General features: G+C 36.2%; 1 protein-coding gene across 1 annotated transcript in view; it reads right to left on the bottom strand.

Moving 5' to 3' along the window:
* LOC107085172 (tyrosine-protein kinase JAK2-like) overlaps positions 1-11937 on the bottom strand; it is a 35660-nt gene that overhangs the window by 6590 nt on the left and 17133 nt on the right. Inside the window, exons 8-19 of the mRNA XM_015375371.1 lie at positions 11783-11899; positions 10766-10952; positions 8301-8425; positions 7994-8128; positions 7061-7148; positions 5686-5813; positions 5395-5533; positions 4870-5021; positions 1871-2021; positions 1263-1396; positions 850-1081; positions 244-347 (exon numbers count right to left, since the gene is read on the bottom strand). Coding sequence (XP_015230857.1) covers positions 244-347; positions 850-1081; positions 1263-1396; positions 1871-2021; positions 4870-5021; positions 5395-5533; positions 5686-5813; positions 7061-7148; positions 7994-8128; positions 8301-8425; positions 10766-10952; positions 11783-11899 — 1692 coding nt within the window. The remainder of the gene's footprint in view (positions 1-243; positions 348-849; positions 1082-1262; positions 1397-1870; positions 2022-4869; positions 5022-5394; positions 5534-5685; positions 5814-7060; positions 7149-7993; positions 8129-8300; positions 8426-10765; positions 10953-11782; positions 11900-11937) is intronic.

Genomic DNA, 11937 nt, shown 5'->3' with positions numbered 1-11937 from the left:
TTTCCCTAGGGAAAGGCACAAAAAATTCAAGACTAGGTGTTACAATCTGTTTCTTGGCCAGAGGTGCGTAAAAATCAAAAGCTTATGCAGGGGGACTGCTTCCATAATAACGGTTGCTCTCAGAAACTCTATATTAAGCATTATGACAGTTGTGATTTATTGCTTAGTAAACATTTCATGGTTATCTTTTGGTAATATTTAATTTCAGTCATGAACACACATGTGTATAAAATATAGTATGACCTCCATAAAGTTGCAAAGCAGGCTCAGCACATGGTGCGGCTTACAGAAGTCACAAACGCTCTGCAGCAGCAACAGACTTCCAAAATCCATAGTCTTCATGTTAGCTAACCAACAGTATGCAATCAGTTCCAAGGAACATGCTTCACATGGCTGAGGAGCTGCACCCAAACCAAAAATCAACAAGCACTGGATGCAACACCGTTACTCACCACAGTCCAGGCCAGAAAAACTCATTCATATACTGCATTATGTCAGATGTAAAGTGACAGTGACACAATGTAGTATTAAAACATTTATGGCAGTTGCATGCACCAGAGTTTGTGTGAAATGTTTGGGGGTTGCCCATTCCGATCCTAAAATGTGTATGAGAAGGTGCGGTCTATGAAAATATGGATGAGCTAGTTCAGTGCAGAGCAGGAGCCTTAAACCTGCCATGCAGGGTAAGTAACAAAAATAAATAGTTTTATGTGTTGTCTTTTCACATATACCAGGGGTCTATTTAAGGCTGGTTTACGGGAGTTATTCTTGCTATATTTTGTTGTATATTTCCAAACAGAAATCTCAACATTGGCAAAATGTTGTAGGAGGCAGATGTCCTTCAATCACAACGGTTCAGGGGTAAAACGAGGGCTACAATGACAAACGCACCTGCACTGTAACAAACTCCCTTATACTTGACAATGTTCTCATGCTGGAGAGATTTCAGGATCTCAATCTCCCGCTCAAAGTCTCGTATGTGCTCTGCTGTGCTTTGCTGGAGTTTCTTCACAGCCACAACCTCTCCTGTGTTGTCCTGAAGTGGGTCGTAGCGACACATCTCCACACTGCCAAAGTTTCCCTTAAAGACATAACAAATCTAGGTGAAAAAACCCTTGTTTTTATAGTATAATATTACAGATTGAGAAATGTTTGTTTATTATAACGGACGGAACTTAAGGACAGTTCAGCTTAACACTAACTATCTTATGGTGCAATCTAAGAGATGCTTGCATCACTTTGTCGTCATCAAGAGTTATTACCTTGCCGAGCAACTGTAAAAATATGAGGTGGCGTTCTTCAAAGAGAGCCGGCTCCTGGTTTTCCAAACCCCCGGTTGTCCAGCTAGCACCAGTGGTTCGGTTTGGCAGGATGTCCTCCATGATTAACTCGTAATCTAAGAATGGAGAAAGATGCATTTGCATTAAAGATTTCATTCATCATTTTGGATAACAGCCTTAAGTTTTAGTTTGATCCTTCTTTTTTGTAAGCCTTCAATGAAACTAGGTCCACTGAGGCTCTGATTCCAGATGCTACTATTCATGACTTCTGATGAGTTTTGTAACTATCACCAAAAATAATCACAAAGAAAACTTTTTTTGATTCTATAGGCAGAACATTGCCTAAACATACTTCCTTTTGTCTCTTCCTAATTTTATTTCTACAGAAAACTAGTCAGTCAATTACCACAGCACATTCTGAGCCAACGGCTTTTTGCTATGAGTAAGCTTCTCCAGGAAGCTTTTCACATATGATGACCCATTAGAGACATGTTGAAAAAAAATGTCAGAAATCCTTACGAACATCTAATTGATAATCTGAAACCTCAAAGAAAGGATTTTGTCTGCAGGGGAAGGAGGGATATACCGACCTGGTGTGAAAAGGCTGTGAAGGTCGCGGATTACTGCCCGGAATGTGGGTCTGAATGTGGGCTCGTAATCCATGCAGCTGGTAATCAGGTTAGCCAGTTCTGTCCACTTTGGTGCTGAAAGATGCTGCTGATCGTTGTAGAACAGGACTTTCTGTGGAGAATAAATGAGGCTTCATTGAAACTGCAATGTAAGGATGCAAACAACATCAACAGCCTTTGTGGTGTCAGAGAACAAAGCTGTTTTTGCCTCAGGCAGCTATACTCCTACCACAACCTGATCATGCATCAACAGGCAATTCTACAAACAACACTAAGTTTTCTGCAGCTACTTAAAGCAACCTGTCGTCGTTAACAAAGGTGTTTTCATTCCAGACCTTACAAAGGACGACCTGCAGGGCTGCTACACCTCTTCGTTTCAAACTTCACTAATCCGAACCTAAATTCATGGGTTTCCTTCTTATAGTTTTGGGAACATTTAAATCCAAAACCTCTAAACTTACAGTGATTATACAGCTGCTGGGTCTCATTACAAAAACAATAAAACTATATGAGGGTGAAGGTAACTTCTGATGTTGGAGTTTGGTAAATGGGCACTACACTGTTTCTTATTGACATTTCATTGTCAGTTTTAATTCAAAGTATAAAACACTTCGACTTGTAGAACTAAGACTGTTAAACAGCTGACTGGGATATTATTGTCCCCACCCCACCCCATCAGCCATTATAATGCTTTTAATTCTGTGACCTTAAATATGTTGGCCATTATTTTTTTTTTTTTTACATTGATCTTCTTATTTTCATTTAGAAATTCAAATAAAAGATGCAAAATTTTAGAATTAAATCTTTTGGATAATGGTAGAAAAAAAAATCTAAAAAACAAAAATTATTTCAAAACTGAGTAAATATTTCTGAACAGAATTAATATTTCATAAAAGCAAATTCAAGACTTTTTAATTCCGTTAAGGATTCACTTTTAAAATCCAATACCAAATTTTTGATTAAAGATCAGCATCACTTCTCATTCTAACTCCGCTCCAAACTGCAGAAAGGCTGAAGACGTGGGCGATCATAGCTGAACAGATAGTCATCGGAGTAGACAAAAAGAAGCTACCTGCAAAACAAGCTAGAGGATCTGCTTGTCCTAACGCAACTTGTCTTGTTAGAAAAACAGCACATTTTCTGAGGAGTGGTCATACCGTCAATTATAGACTTTGTTATAGAGAGAGATTGCAAGTAATCAACTCCCTGCATCTGAGAGTTGATACCAGATATAAGAAGCTTTATAATTACTACCAACCAGGATCAGGGTGTAAAAAAAAAAAAAAAAAAAAAAAAAAATGATAACTTTTTTTCTACAAATAGTAATGATGGTTCAAAGTAGGAAGAATAAGGGTATCAATTATTATTATTTTTTTTTTTAAGTGAATCCGAAATAAAAACTTTTTATGCCTAGTGGGGTTGCTAGCTATTCAGGAGCCCTGAGTGCAATTGCTTTGTGGCTTTTGTTTGAAAGAATTCTTTAAATATTCGTTTGAGAATCTGGATGGACAAACATAACTTCAAGCAAACCTATATTTATCATGATTGCAGCAATACCAAACATGGCAATTATCAAGAATATTCCACAGAAAGTTTTTAAAAGTACCTCCATGAAAAAGACAACAGCTGTTTTCGCTTTAAAGGTGAAAAAATGAACAAGGACAACAGATTTTTAGAACGATTAAAAGAAGGAATCAAATAAAGTAAAATGAAGGAAATGCAACAATGAAGAATGTAACACAGAACAAGGAATAATCCCAATAAAAAGCAGATTTTTTGGGTACTATTAGTTTGATGCAAAGCAATAACATCCTGTAAAACATCTGACTTAACGAAGGCAAATGATCCATATGGTTGTGAAAAAAATTCTGGTTGCTGTGGGGAAAATTGACCCTAAAGTGTTTAAAACAAACCTCCTCAGAGTTTTTCCAGCTTACAAAGTAATTTTAATGATGATATTTTAACATTGCTGTTGAGAGTAATTTATTTACCTATTATGAATGCAATGGGATGAACATGGGGCCATTTCTCATGCTTGTTTCTTATGCATTTATCAGTTTCCGTTTTTTTTTTTAAATTAAATTAAATAATTGCTTTGTTTGTTCAGTAGTGAATAACTGCATGTAAAACAAGGCTTTGTAACATTATTTTGTCTAAAACAGTAAAAACAATCAAAGGTTTGTCCTATCTGTCAGCTCTTAGATCAGCTGAGGAGGCCAGGAGATGGACAGAGCACAACCGTCGACCAGACTTTTCAAGAAAGCAGTTCTAAAATATACTGAATCATGTGCTTTTATTAAACATTAAAAGAAAATCCTGGTGTTAAAAAGGAAATTACGTTTTTGAGCATTTAAATGTTAAATCTGACAGCCCTCCTTGCAAGTGTTTTTTTATTTATTTATTTATTTTTAAATAAGTCCCTCACTCATTAACATATCCCTTTATCTCTGCATTTTCCTCTTTCCCACTCCCGACTCTCGATGCATTTTCTAAACACAGGTCTGAGGCATAATGGAGACCATTGGCAGGAGGTAGAGAAGGGAACACCATGGAAGAGGCTGGAAAAAGGCCTATCCCTTTCCCGAGCAAATATTTTTGTTTTGACTTGTTTATATCTAATAAGAATCTTCAAATTTTTTTTATTTAAATATCTAATGTTTTTATTTTTGGCGCCCTTCATGCAATGTTTTATGAGTGTGGGTGGAGCTTTCTAAGCTAATTGAAGGCTAATTTGTGATAAATGGGCAGAAAAGGCCCTGCTTCTGCTGAATTTAATGATGCATTGGAAAGACTTCAATTACTATTAGTTTAATGGATTCAGATTTATGTTTTACGAACGCTAACAAAAACAGATTCAGCATCAAGATCTCATTACCATCCAATATAATTCTTTGTCAGTCTTTCCAATGGCTCTTTTTCTTTAGAACTTAATATGTTGTTGGCCATAAACTCAGTCCCACCTTAGAGTTGTCCAGCCCTGCGAGGGGTTTCTCTCCACCGCTGCATATTTCCCACAACGTGGTGCCAAAGCTCCACTTGTCTGCTGCTAGGCTCAGCTTGGTAGACTCCTGTATGTATTCAGGTGGCACCCAGGGGATCCTTTCAATCAGGACTGATTACAAACAAAAACAGCTCAGGGTGTATTTTCAGGTAAAAACAAAAACAGTTTTATCCAATTCGATTTAATGTGCGATCTGTAAACATTAAGATTAGAAATCTCAGAGCTGTAACAATTTAAACAATTCAAAAAGATTGTTGTGGAGAGAAGAAAGTGCTAATACGACACTACATGAATTAAAAAAAGAAAATAGTTGTCTATGATAACAGATTTAAGTCTTGTTTTCATCAGAGTCTCTGTGTATTAACTTTTATTTACTTTTGTCGTTTCATCAGCACTACTACACAACTAAATGTTCAAGTGAGGCTTGCGCCTGTCAGCTCCCCCTGCTGTTAAACATGGGTAATGACAGCCCAGCCAAACTCACTCTCTTTAGGCAGGATGCTGATGCTGATTCCAGGGTCACTGAGCTTGATGAAAGGAGGGTTCCCAGCTTTCCGATCCTCCTCCCTGATCAGCAGAACATTTTTGGCACAAACATTCCCATGGACAAGATTCTTCTCTTCCTACCGGTACAAAGAGAGACTTGTAAAAAAAAAATGTAAATTACACATATATTTTACACATTTAATATTTTACAAATTCATTTTTAACATACAAAAATACCACAAAGTCTGCAAAATAAGCATGGAAGCTGGTATAAAATACAGATTTGTACCAGGAAGTTCATGGCCCAGGCCAGCTGTTTTGACACTTCCAGCTTCCACTGAATGTTTATAGAGTTCTTGTTCTTCTTGAGGTAGGTGTCCAGAGAGCCAAACCTTACATACTCCTGCACCATGATATCTGGAAGGGAACAAACAAGGTTTTTTACTTTGTTTTGTTATATAGCTTAAAAAAAAAACGTCATATATTAAAAATAAAAAACTGCAATTGTTTAGTCAAGCAGTAGAAGGTACCTCATATATGGGAAGTATAAAATTCAATGCTTTTAAGAAAATTTACGTTTTTATGGTGGCTGCAGCAGTTATTCATGATTAAAAGATTATTCAAACTTAACTCAAATTTCACTAATTAAGTCATTTAATAATTGTTAATTCAAGTACACAGTTATTGAGTTTATTCTGATGTGGGTTTTGTTTTTGGCTGATATTGGGACCAATTTCCGATATTTGATTGGTCCCAGCGCTGAATGATTAATTGCATTTGCAATAATATCGCAATATGGTAAAACGAGATTTTCTAACCGCAGAGGCCACGATATGATGGGTCACGTGATCGGGGGTGAATTGCTAGCAAAATAGCATTGGGATAAGCGTGACAGAAAATGGATGGATAATTAGAAACATTTTAAGGCATTTATTAAATCTCTCTCGGCTGTCCTCCTCAGCTCAGCCCTTACGTCTCTACCCTTCCCCTCTCTCTTTAGAAAAGTTTCAAGTCGACCGAAGTCCCGGTCACAACATGGCCGCTATAAAAAATCCCTGAGGAGGGAGAGAGACTGAGCGTCTCTAAGCAGATGCAGCAAAATGTCACAAAAAAAACCACAGGCATGTTCAGGGCAAGAAGTGCAGCACAACCGTTAGCATGTGATTTTATTTTTACCACCAAAGTAATGTAATTAAATCAAGGGTTGGATTTTTCTCTTTTTTTTGTATTTGGGTTATTTTTTGTTTAAAAGAAAAGGAGAATTTTTTTAAGTCCTCGACCACATCTTAAACAGACACACTAGACTGTTGTGTTTTAAAGCAATCTTTGAGAATCCTTTTGATGCCACTGCATCTTTCTAAAAAGTAACATCAGTTTTTCATCATTCTTTCTTACCTATTCTATTAAATGGGTAAGATATAAATTAATAAATGCAATTTATTTGTTGTGACATGAATGAAGACACTAACGTTCAAGTAAAAATTGCACATTACAACCGTATGTAAAAGAGTCAATTTCTTTAAACAAGAGAAGTTTAGCTATTCGTAGTAATATTCAAAACTTTGAACACCAAGTTTTTTTTATTATTTCTCGACTATTTCTTTTAGCCTAATTTAAAACGAGCATAAAAAACAGATTCACTAAAAATGCAACCCAAGACTTACTCTCTTCTCCACAGACGCACACACCATAGTTCAGGATCAGGTGTTTATGGGACAACTGGCTCATCATGCTGGCTGCTTCATAGAAAGACTGGAAAACCAGATGGAGACAAAAAACGTCCGTCGGATAGTTAAGTCAGTTCTGCACTGCGAAAAATGTGAATCTAAATAAGCCATTTTTTCTTAAAGTGCATTTTGTCTTGAATTGAGAAAGCCAGTGAGACACCTTGTCAATGAAACAAGACAATGTTCATTTAAATTGGGAGAAAAAATTTCATCATCTTTTTTCAAGTGCATATTATCTAAATATCTTATTTGAAGTTTTAAAATACTCATTCCATTGTTAAATCCTCTTATTTATCTATTCAAATTAAGGGTAAATACTCTTAATTTCAGAATTTTTTTTCCCTATTTCTAGGTCGTTTTTGCAGTGTGTCCTAACAATAGGGCTCTATCTGATACATTAAATATGACTTTACAGGTAACTACTTGAATTCTTTAAATGTTTAATCTAAATGCATACATGTGTCTGATATTAATGTAGTAGAAAGAACTGCAGATGTTTTTCCACATCTGTTTGAGCATCTTGACATCTACTGTACTTCTTTACATAATCAGAAGCACTGATCTTTAAAATAGCCGTGACGTCTGTATAATATTGCTTCATGTAAAATATATCAACCTCACAAAAGAATAAAAATTTAATAAAATTTACATGTTTTTAAAACTGTAAAGGAACCCGGTTTAGGCTGAACAAAGGCTGCATGTAAATGCATGGTCAAACCATTTTTTTTTTTTTTTTTTTTACAAGGCTCTGACTTGAATACCATCAAAAGTAAATAGGTGCAAATTGGAATAACAATGCTTGGGGAAAAAAGGGCATTTCTGTTATATTGGTTGCATAAATGCACAGCGGACAGCTTTGAAACCACAGACCTCGGCATAATTTCTGTGGGCCACGTCCAGAACTTTCATTACAACTTCTGTTTCGTGCATCTGTCCATAGTCTCCCAGCTCCTTTCGGACCCCTTTGAAGATCTTTGTAAATGTCCCTTGTCCAAGGCTTTCCACCTGACAAAAAAAAACATGATTGCACCAAGATTAAAGTGACTTTCTAAACATGTTAGGGAGGCGACATACTTGAAATGAGGGACAAATTCCAAGTTTTAAGAGAGCTTATGCAATTAATAGACAAACAGGGAAGTATTGACATCACAGCTCGTAGCCTGCACAGAAAGCTTACATAGTCCAAGTCTTCCTTCCTGATCTTGTGAAACACCATCTGACTAATGTTGTGTCTTTGCAGTGAGGGAGAGAGAGACACTTCAGAACCCTTGTTGCTCCTGCAGATGAGGAGGCAGGATTTTTCTGTTCGGAGAAAAGAATGGAAACAGAAAGGAGAAAAGATCAGATTCAAAAACATATTTGAAACTTTTGGTTGCTAAAACAAAAAGAAAAGGTTCTAGTCTTGGATTTAGAGCTGGTGTTATGAGTCAGGCCTCCAGGAGAAACAGTGAACACAATTTCTTCATCTCTTTCAGTGAAACCACTTCTGGTAAAACTTATGAAAGAAAACTGGGATCAAGGCATTTTCAAAGGTTCATGGTTATTGTGATTTTTTCTTTTCCAAGAACGGCTTTTCTCTGTGGCTCACATTAACATGGTATCTGACAACAAAGTGCATCAAAATAGTAAGCAAGTAAATGTCTTCTTCATCTTTGCTTTTTACATATTACAGCTGATTTGAAAATGCCAGGCACCACAGTGGAGACACTCGCCTTGTTCACTGGTTAGCTTCACAATCTCTGTACCACAATAAAATACGAAAAAAAACCTTAAAATCATAAAAGTATTTTTTTTTTAAACTGGATCCTATTTATCCATGGCCTTAGAGTCATGCTGTTCTGGGTTCCCACAATGCTAAGTAGAAGAAGCCCACTGCTCCCTCAGAGCTGTAGAAAACGCTGAAAACAGTTTCATTAGAATGATAAATGATTATTATCTTGCTGTTTATCAGTTAACACTGGTTTTAGTGCTGACTGGCAAGCTGAAATTTAAGTATTAAGAAGGCATTTGATCATAAGGTAGAAAAAGAAAGAAAGAAAAAAAAAATATATATATATATATGAGAAAACACTGATTTATTTCTAATAAAAGGGAAGAAAACACTAAGAAGGCTAGTTTTTGACTGAAGAAAAATACTCTGAGAATGCAGACCTCCTTCAAATAGCTAATTTCCCCCAGAATATAAGGGGGAGTGTTTGTCTAGTGGTTAGAACAGTGCGCCGCTTGTGTTGAGAAGGTTACCAGTACCAGGTTTGATCCCCAAAGCCTCCACTCTGGGTTGAATGCAGAGTGAATTTCCCCATTGTGGGACAATAAAGGGATTTACAATACATATTGTGACTTCCAACTTAAAGGGGAACACCTTTTTTTTTTTTTACAATGGTCCCTTGATTTTACGTTATTACATCATGTTCTACTCACCCATATTAGTTTTGTGTCATTTGGAGCTGAAGATATTCGGTTTTGTAATATCCAATTAACGTCTTCCTGTTGTTCCTATGGGCAACGAGTTGAAAGCACAAACTAAACTGTTCATAATGTATTCTTTATGGCACGCCAGCATTCATAACATGTAGGCGAATCACTGTCCCCCAGACATCCGCGGTTATATTTTTTATATTTATATATTTTTTTAAAACAAAGTGTATGACGTCATCATTTCCTGCTCTGTAAATGTAAGCGGGTCTCTTGAGGCGGGCAGTAGGCTCTGCTCAGGAAGTCTATTCCACAATTATCAGCCATCTAGTATTAAGGCCAGCACTGTAACCAACTTCTAGTCACCTCATGTCTACGGTTTGAAAAACACGGCAAATAAAGACTACAAAGGGCAACGCTCACAAAGAAGTTTCACAGAGAGGTAGAATGTCCTTGTGGCTTATGATCCAACAAACTTAAACATCTGAAAGAAAGTACAGCATTTCAGAGCAAAGGGATTTTTTTTTTTTTTTTTTTAGCCAGGGGACACAAAGACAAAAGCAGCAGCCGGCAGGAAACCAATTTGGACACATTTCAAAACAAAGTAAACCTTCATCAGATAAAGTGAAAGATAGAGGGATTACTCATTATTTACTGTACTTGTTTGCTATTTGAAGGCCTTGAACTGTTGCTGATCACACAATGCAGCCTTTTGTCTTTTATTTGGAGGCGTAGATTTACAGAACAATATGTTTCATAAATAAAACATATTGTTCTCTAACACATATTTGAAATGGCTATAGATGCAAACATAAAAAATACTTATAAATTAAATAAAGAAGTTAAATAAGAAAGTATTAAAATGAAATTAAGATAAAAATCTCAGCAAGGAAGTTTATTGTTTATGGGAAACTGTACTGGACTTAAACACATCAATTAGTATATCCGCTGTTAGGATGACTTTTTTCTCCTTTCTTTGTTTTCATGAGCTAATACTTATTGCAGGTTGCCATTTGAGATATACATGCATACATTTGTACATATAATTGCCTGTAGCGGGAGGTTTATTAAAAAATAATGACCAAAATATTCTAAAGCAAACAGAGCTCTGATATCACAGCTCTGGTGTTAGCCCTATTTATTTTGCTAAAATATACTTTGCTGCAACTCTTTTTTATTAAGATCTACATTTCCAAAGATTGCATTAAAACAAAATACCAGGTTTACCTTTGTACTGAGGAGGACAGCACTTGCTGAACTGGAAAACAATATTGTCCGAGCGAACCGTTTCTTTTTGGTAGCAGCGGAGCAACTCCTGCAAGGTACTGAAGTTTCTTTTTGTTCCACTGAGGTTATAATCACCAGAGGCAGACCTGGTGACCTGGCAGTGCTTGTAATTCACCGAATCAAACACCTGGCAGACACAAAGCAGAGCCCAAACAGTATAAGTGATCCAGACAAGGAGTATTCAGGAACACAACCTCTTAAGGTTCAACACAATTAGAACCATTTAGTTCAGCAAAGAAAAATAAAACTGCAACCAAAATATGCATTTCTTATATTTTCCACAGTGTCACAGTAGTACAAAAAAAAAAAACAAAGAAAAACATCAACAAATATTTTAAAGCGCATCCAGTTCAAAAACACAAAAATGAGACCCGCAAACACAAAATTAAGCTTTATCAAAAAATGAAATCACACGCAAAGAAAAACCCCAACGAAATAGATATGCTGCAACCACAGAAAATTACAGTTAACACGAATCCTGCTGCAAACACCATAAATGATGCAAACATATCAGTCGCAAAAACACCTGCAAGTTCAGAGAAGCTGCAAAACAGCATTGCACAACAAAGTGCTACAGACCACTGGGAGGAGACGATTATGAACTCATTAGTGCTGTTTATGTCTAACATAAACAGGACGATCAGAAGGATTCAGTGTTTGAAAAAGTTTCAACTGAAAAACATTCATTCATAGTAATTATTGTTTACATTTTGCTTGTTCTCTATTTTCTGTGATTTTAGCCTTTCTGCTTTGCAATATTTTTTTCTTTGCATGGATCAGTCCAATTTTTGTCTTTACTAGTCTTGCATTTCTGCTTGCAAGCCTCACTTGTAGAGTGTAGATGCTAAAAGATTGCATTCAAATATTTCAAAAATATATATTTAAAAAATATATATTTTTGAAGGTTTGTATCTGTCTCTTAATTTTGGTCAAACTGCTGAAAGTGGAAAAACTCACCTCCACTGGGAAAGTTATGAAATACTTATTAAAGTCTTTGGGGCTACATCTCAAGATGTACAAACCCCGCTTGTTTCCACACTTCTGAAGTCGACTGACGGCAAACTCCATCCTTATGAAAAAGAAGTGGAAAAAAAAAACACAAAAAAAAAAAA

The sequence above is a fragment of the Cyprinodon variegatus genome, unplaced genomic scaffold (genome assembly GCF_000732505.1).
Source record: "Cyprinodon variegatus isolate N-32 unplaced genomic scaffold, C_variegatus-1.0 Scaffold118, whole genome shotgun sequence".
NCBI lineage: Eukaryota > Metazoa > Chordata > Actinopteri > Cyprinodontiformes > Cyprinodontidae > Cyprinodon > Cyprinodon variegatus.
The sequence above is the reverse complement of the archived record's forward strand: the minus strand, read 5'-3'. Positions and strand labels throughout refer to the sequence as shown.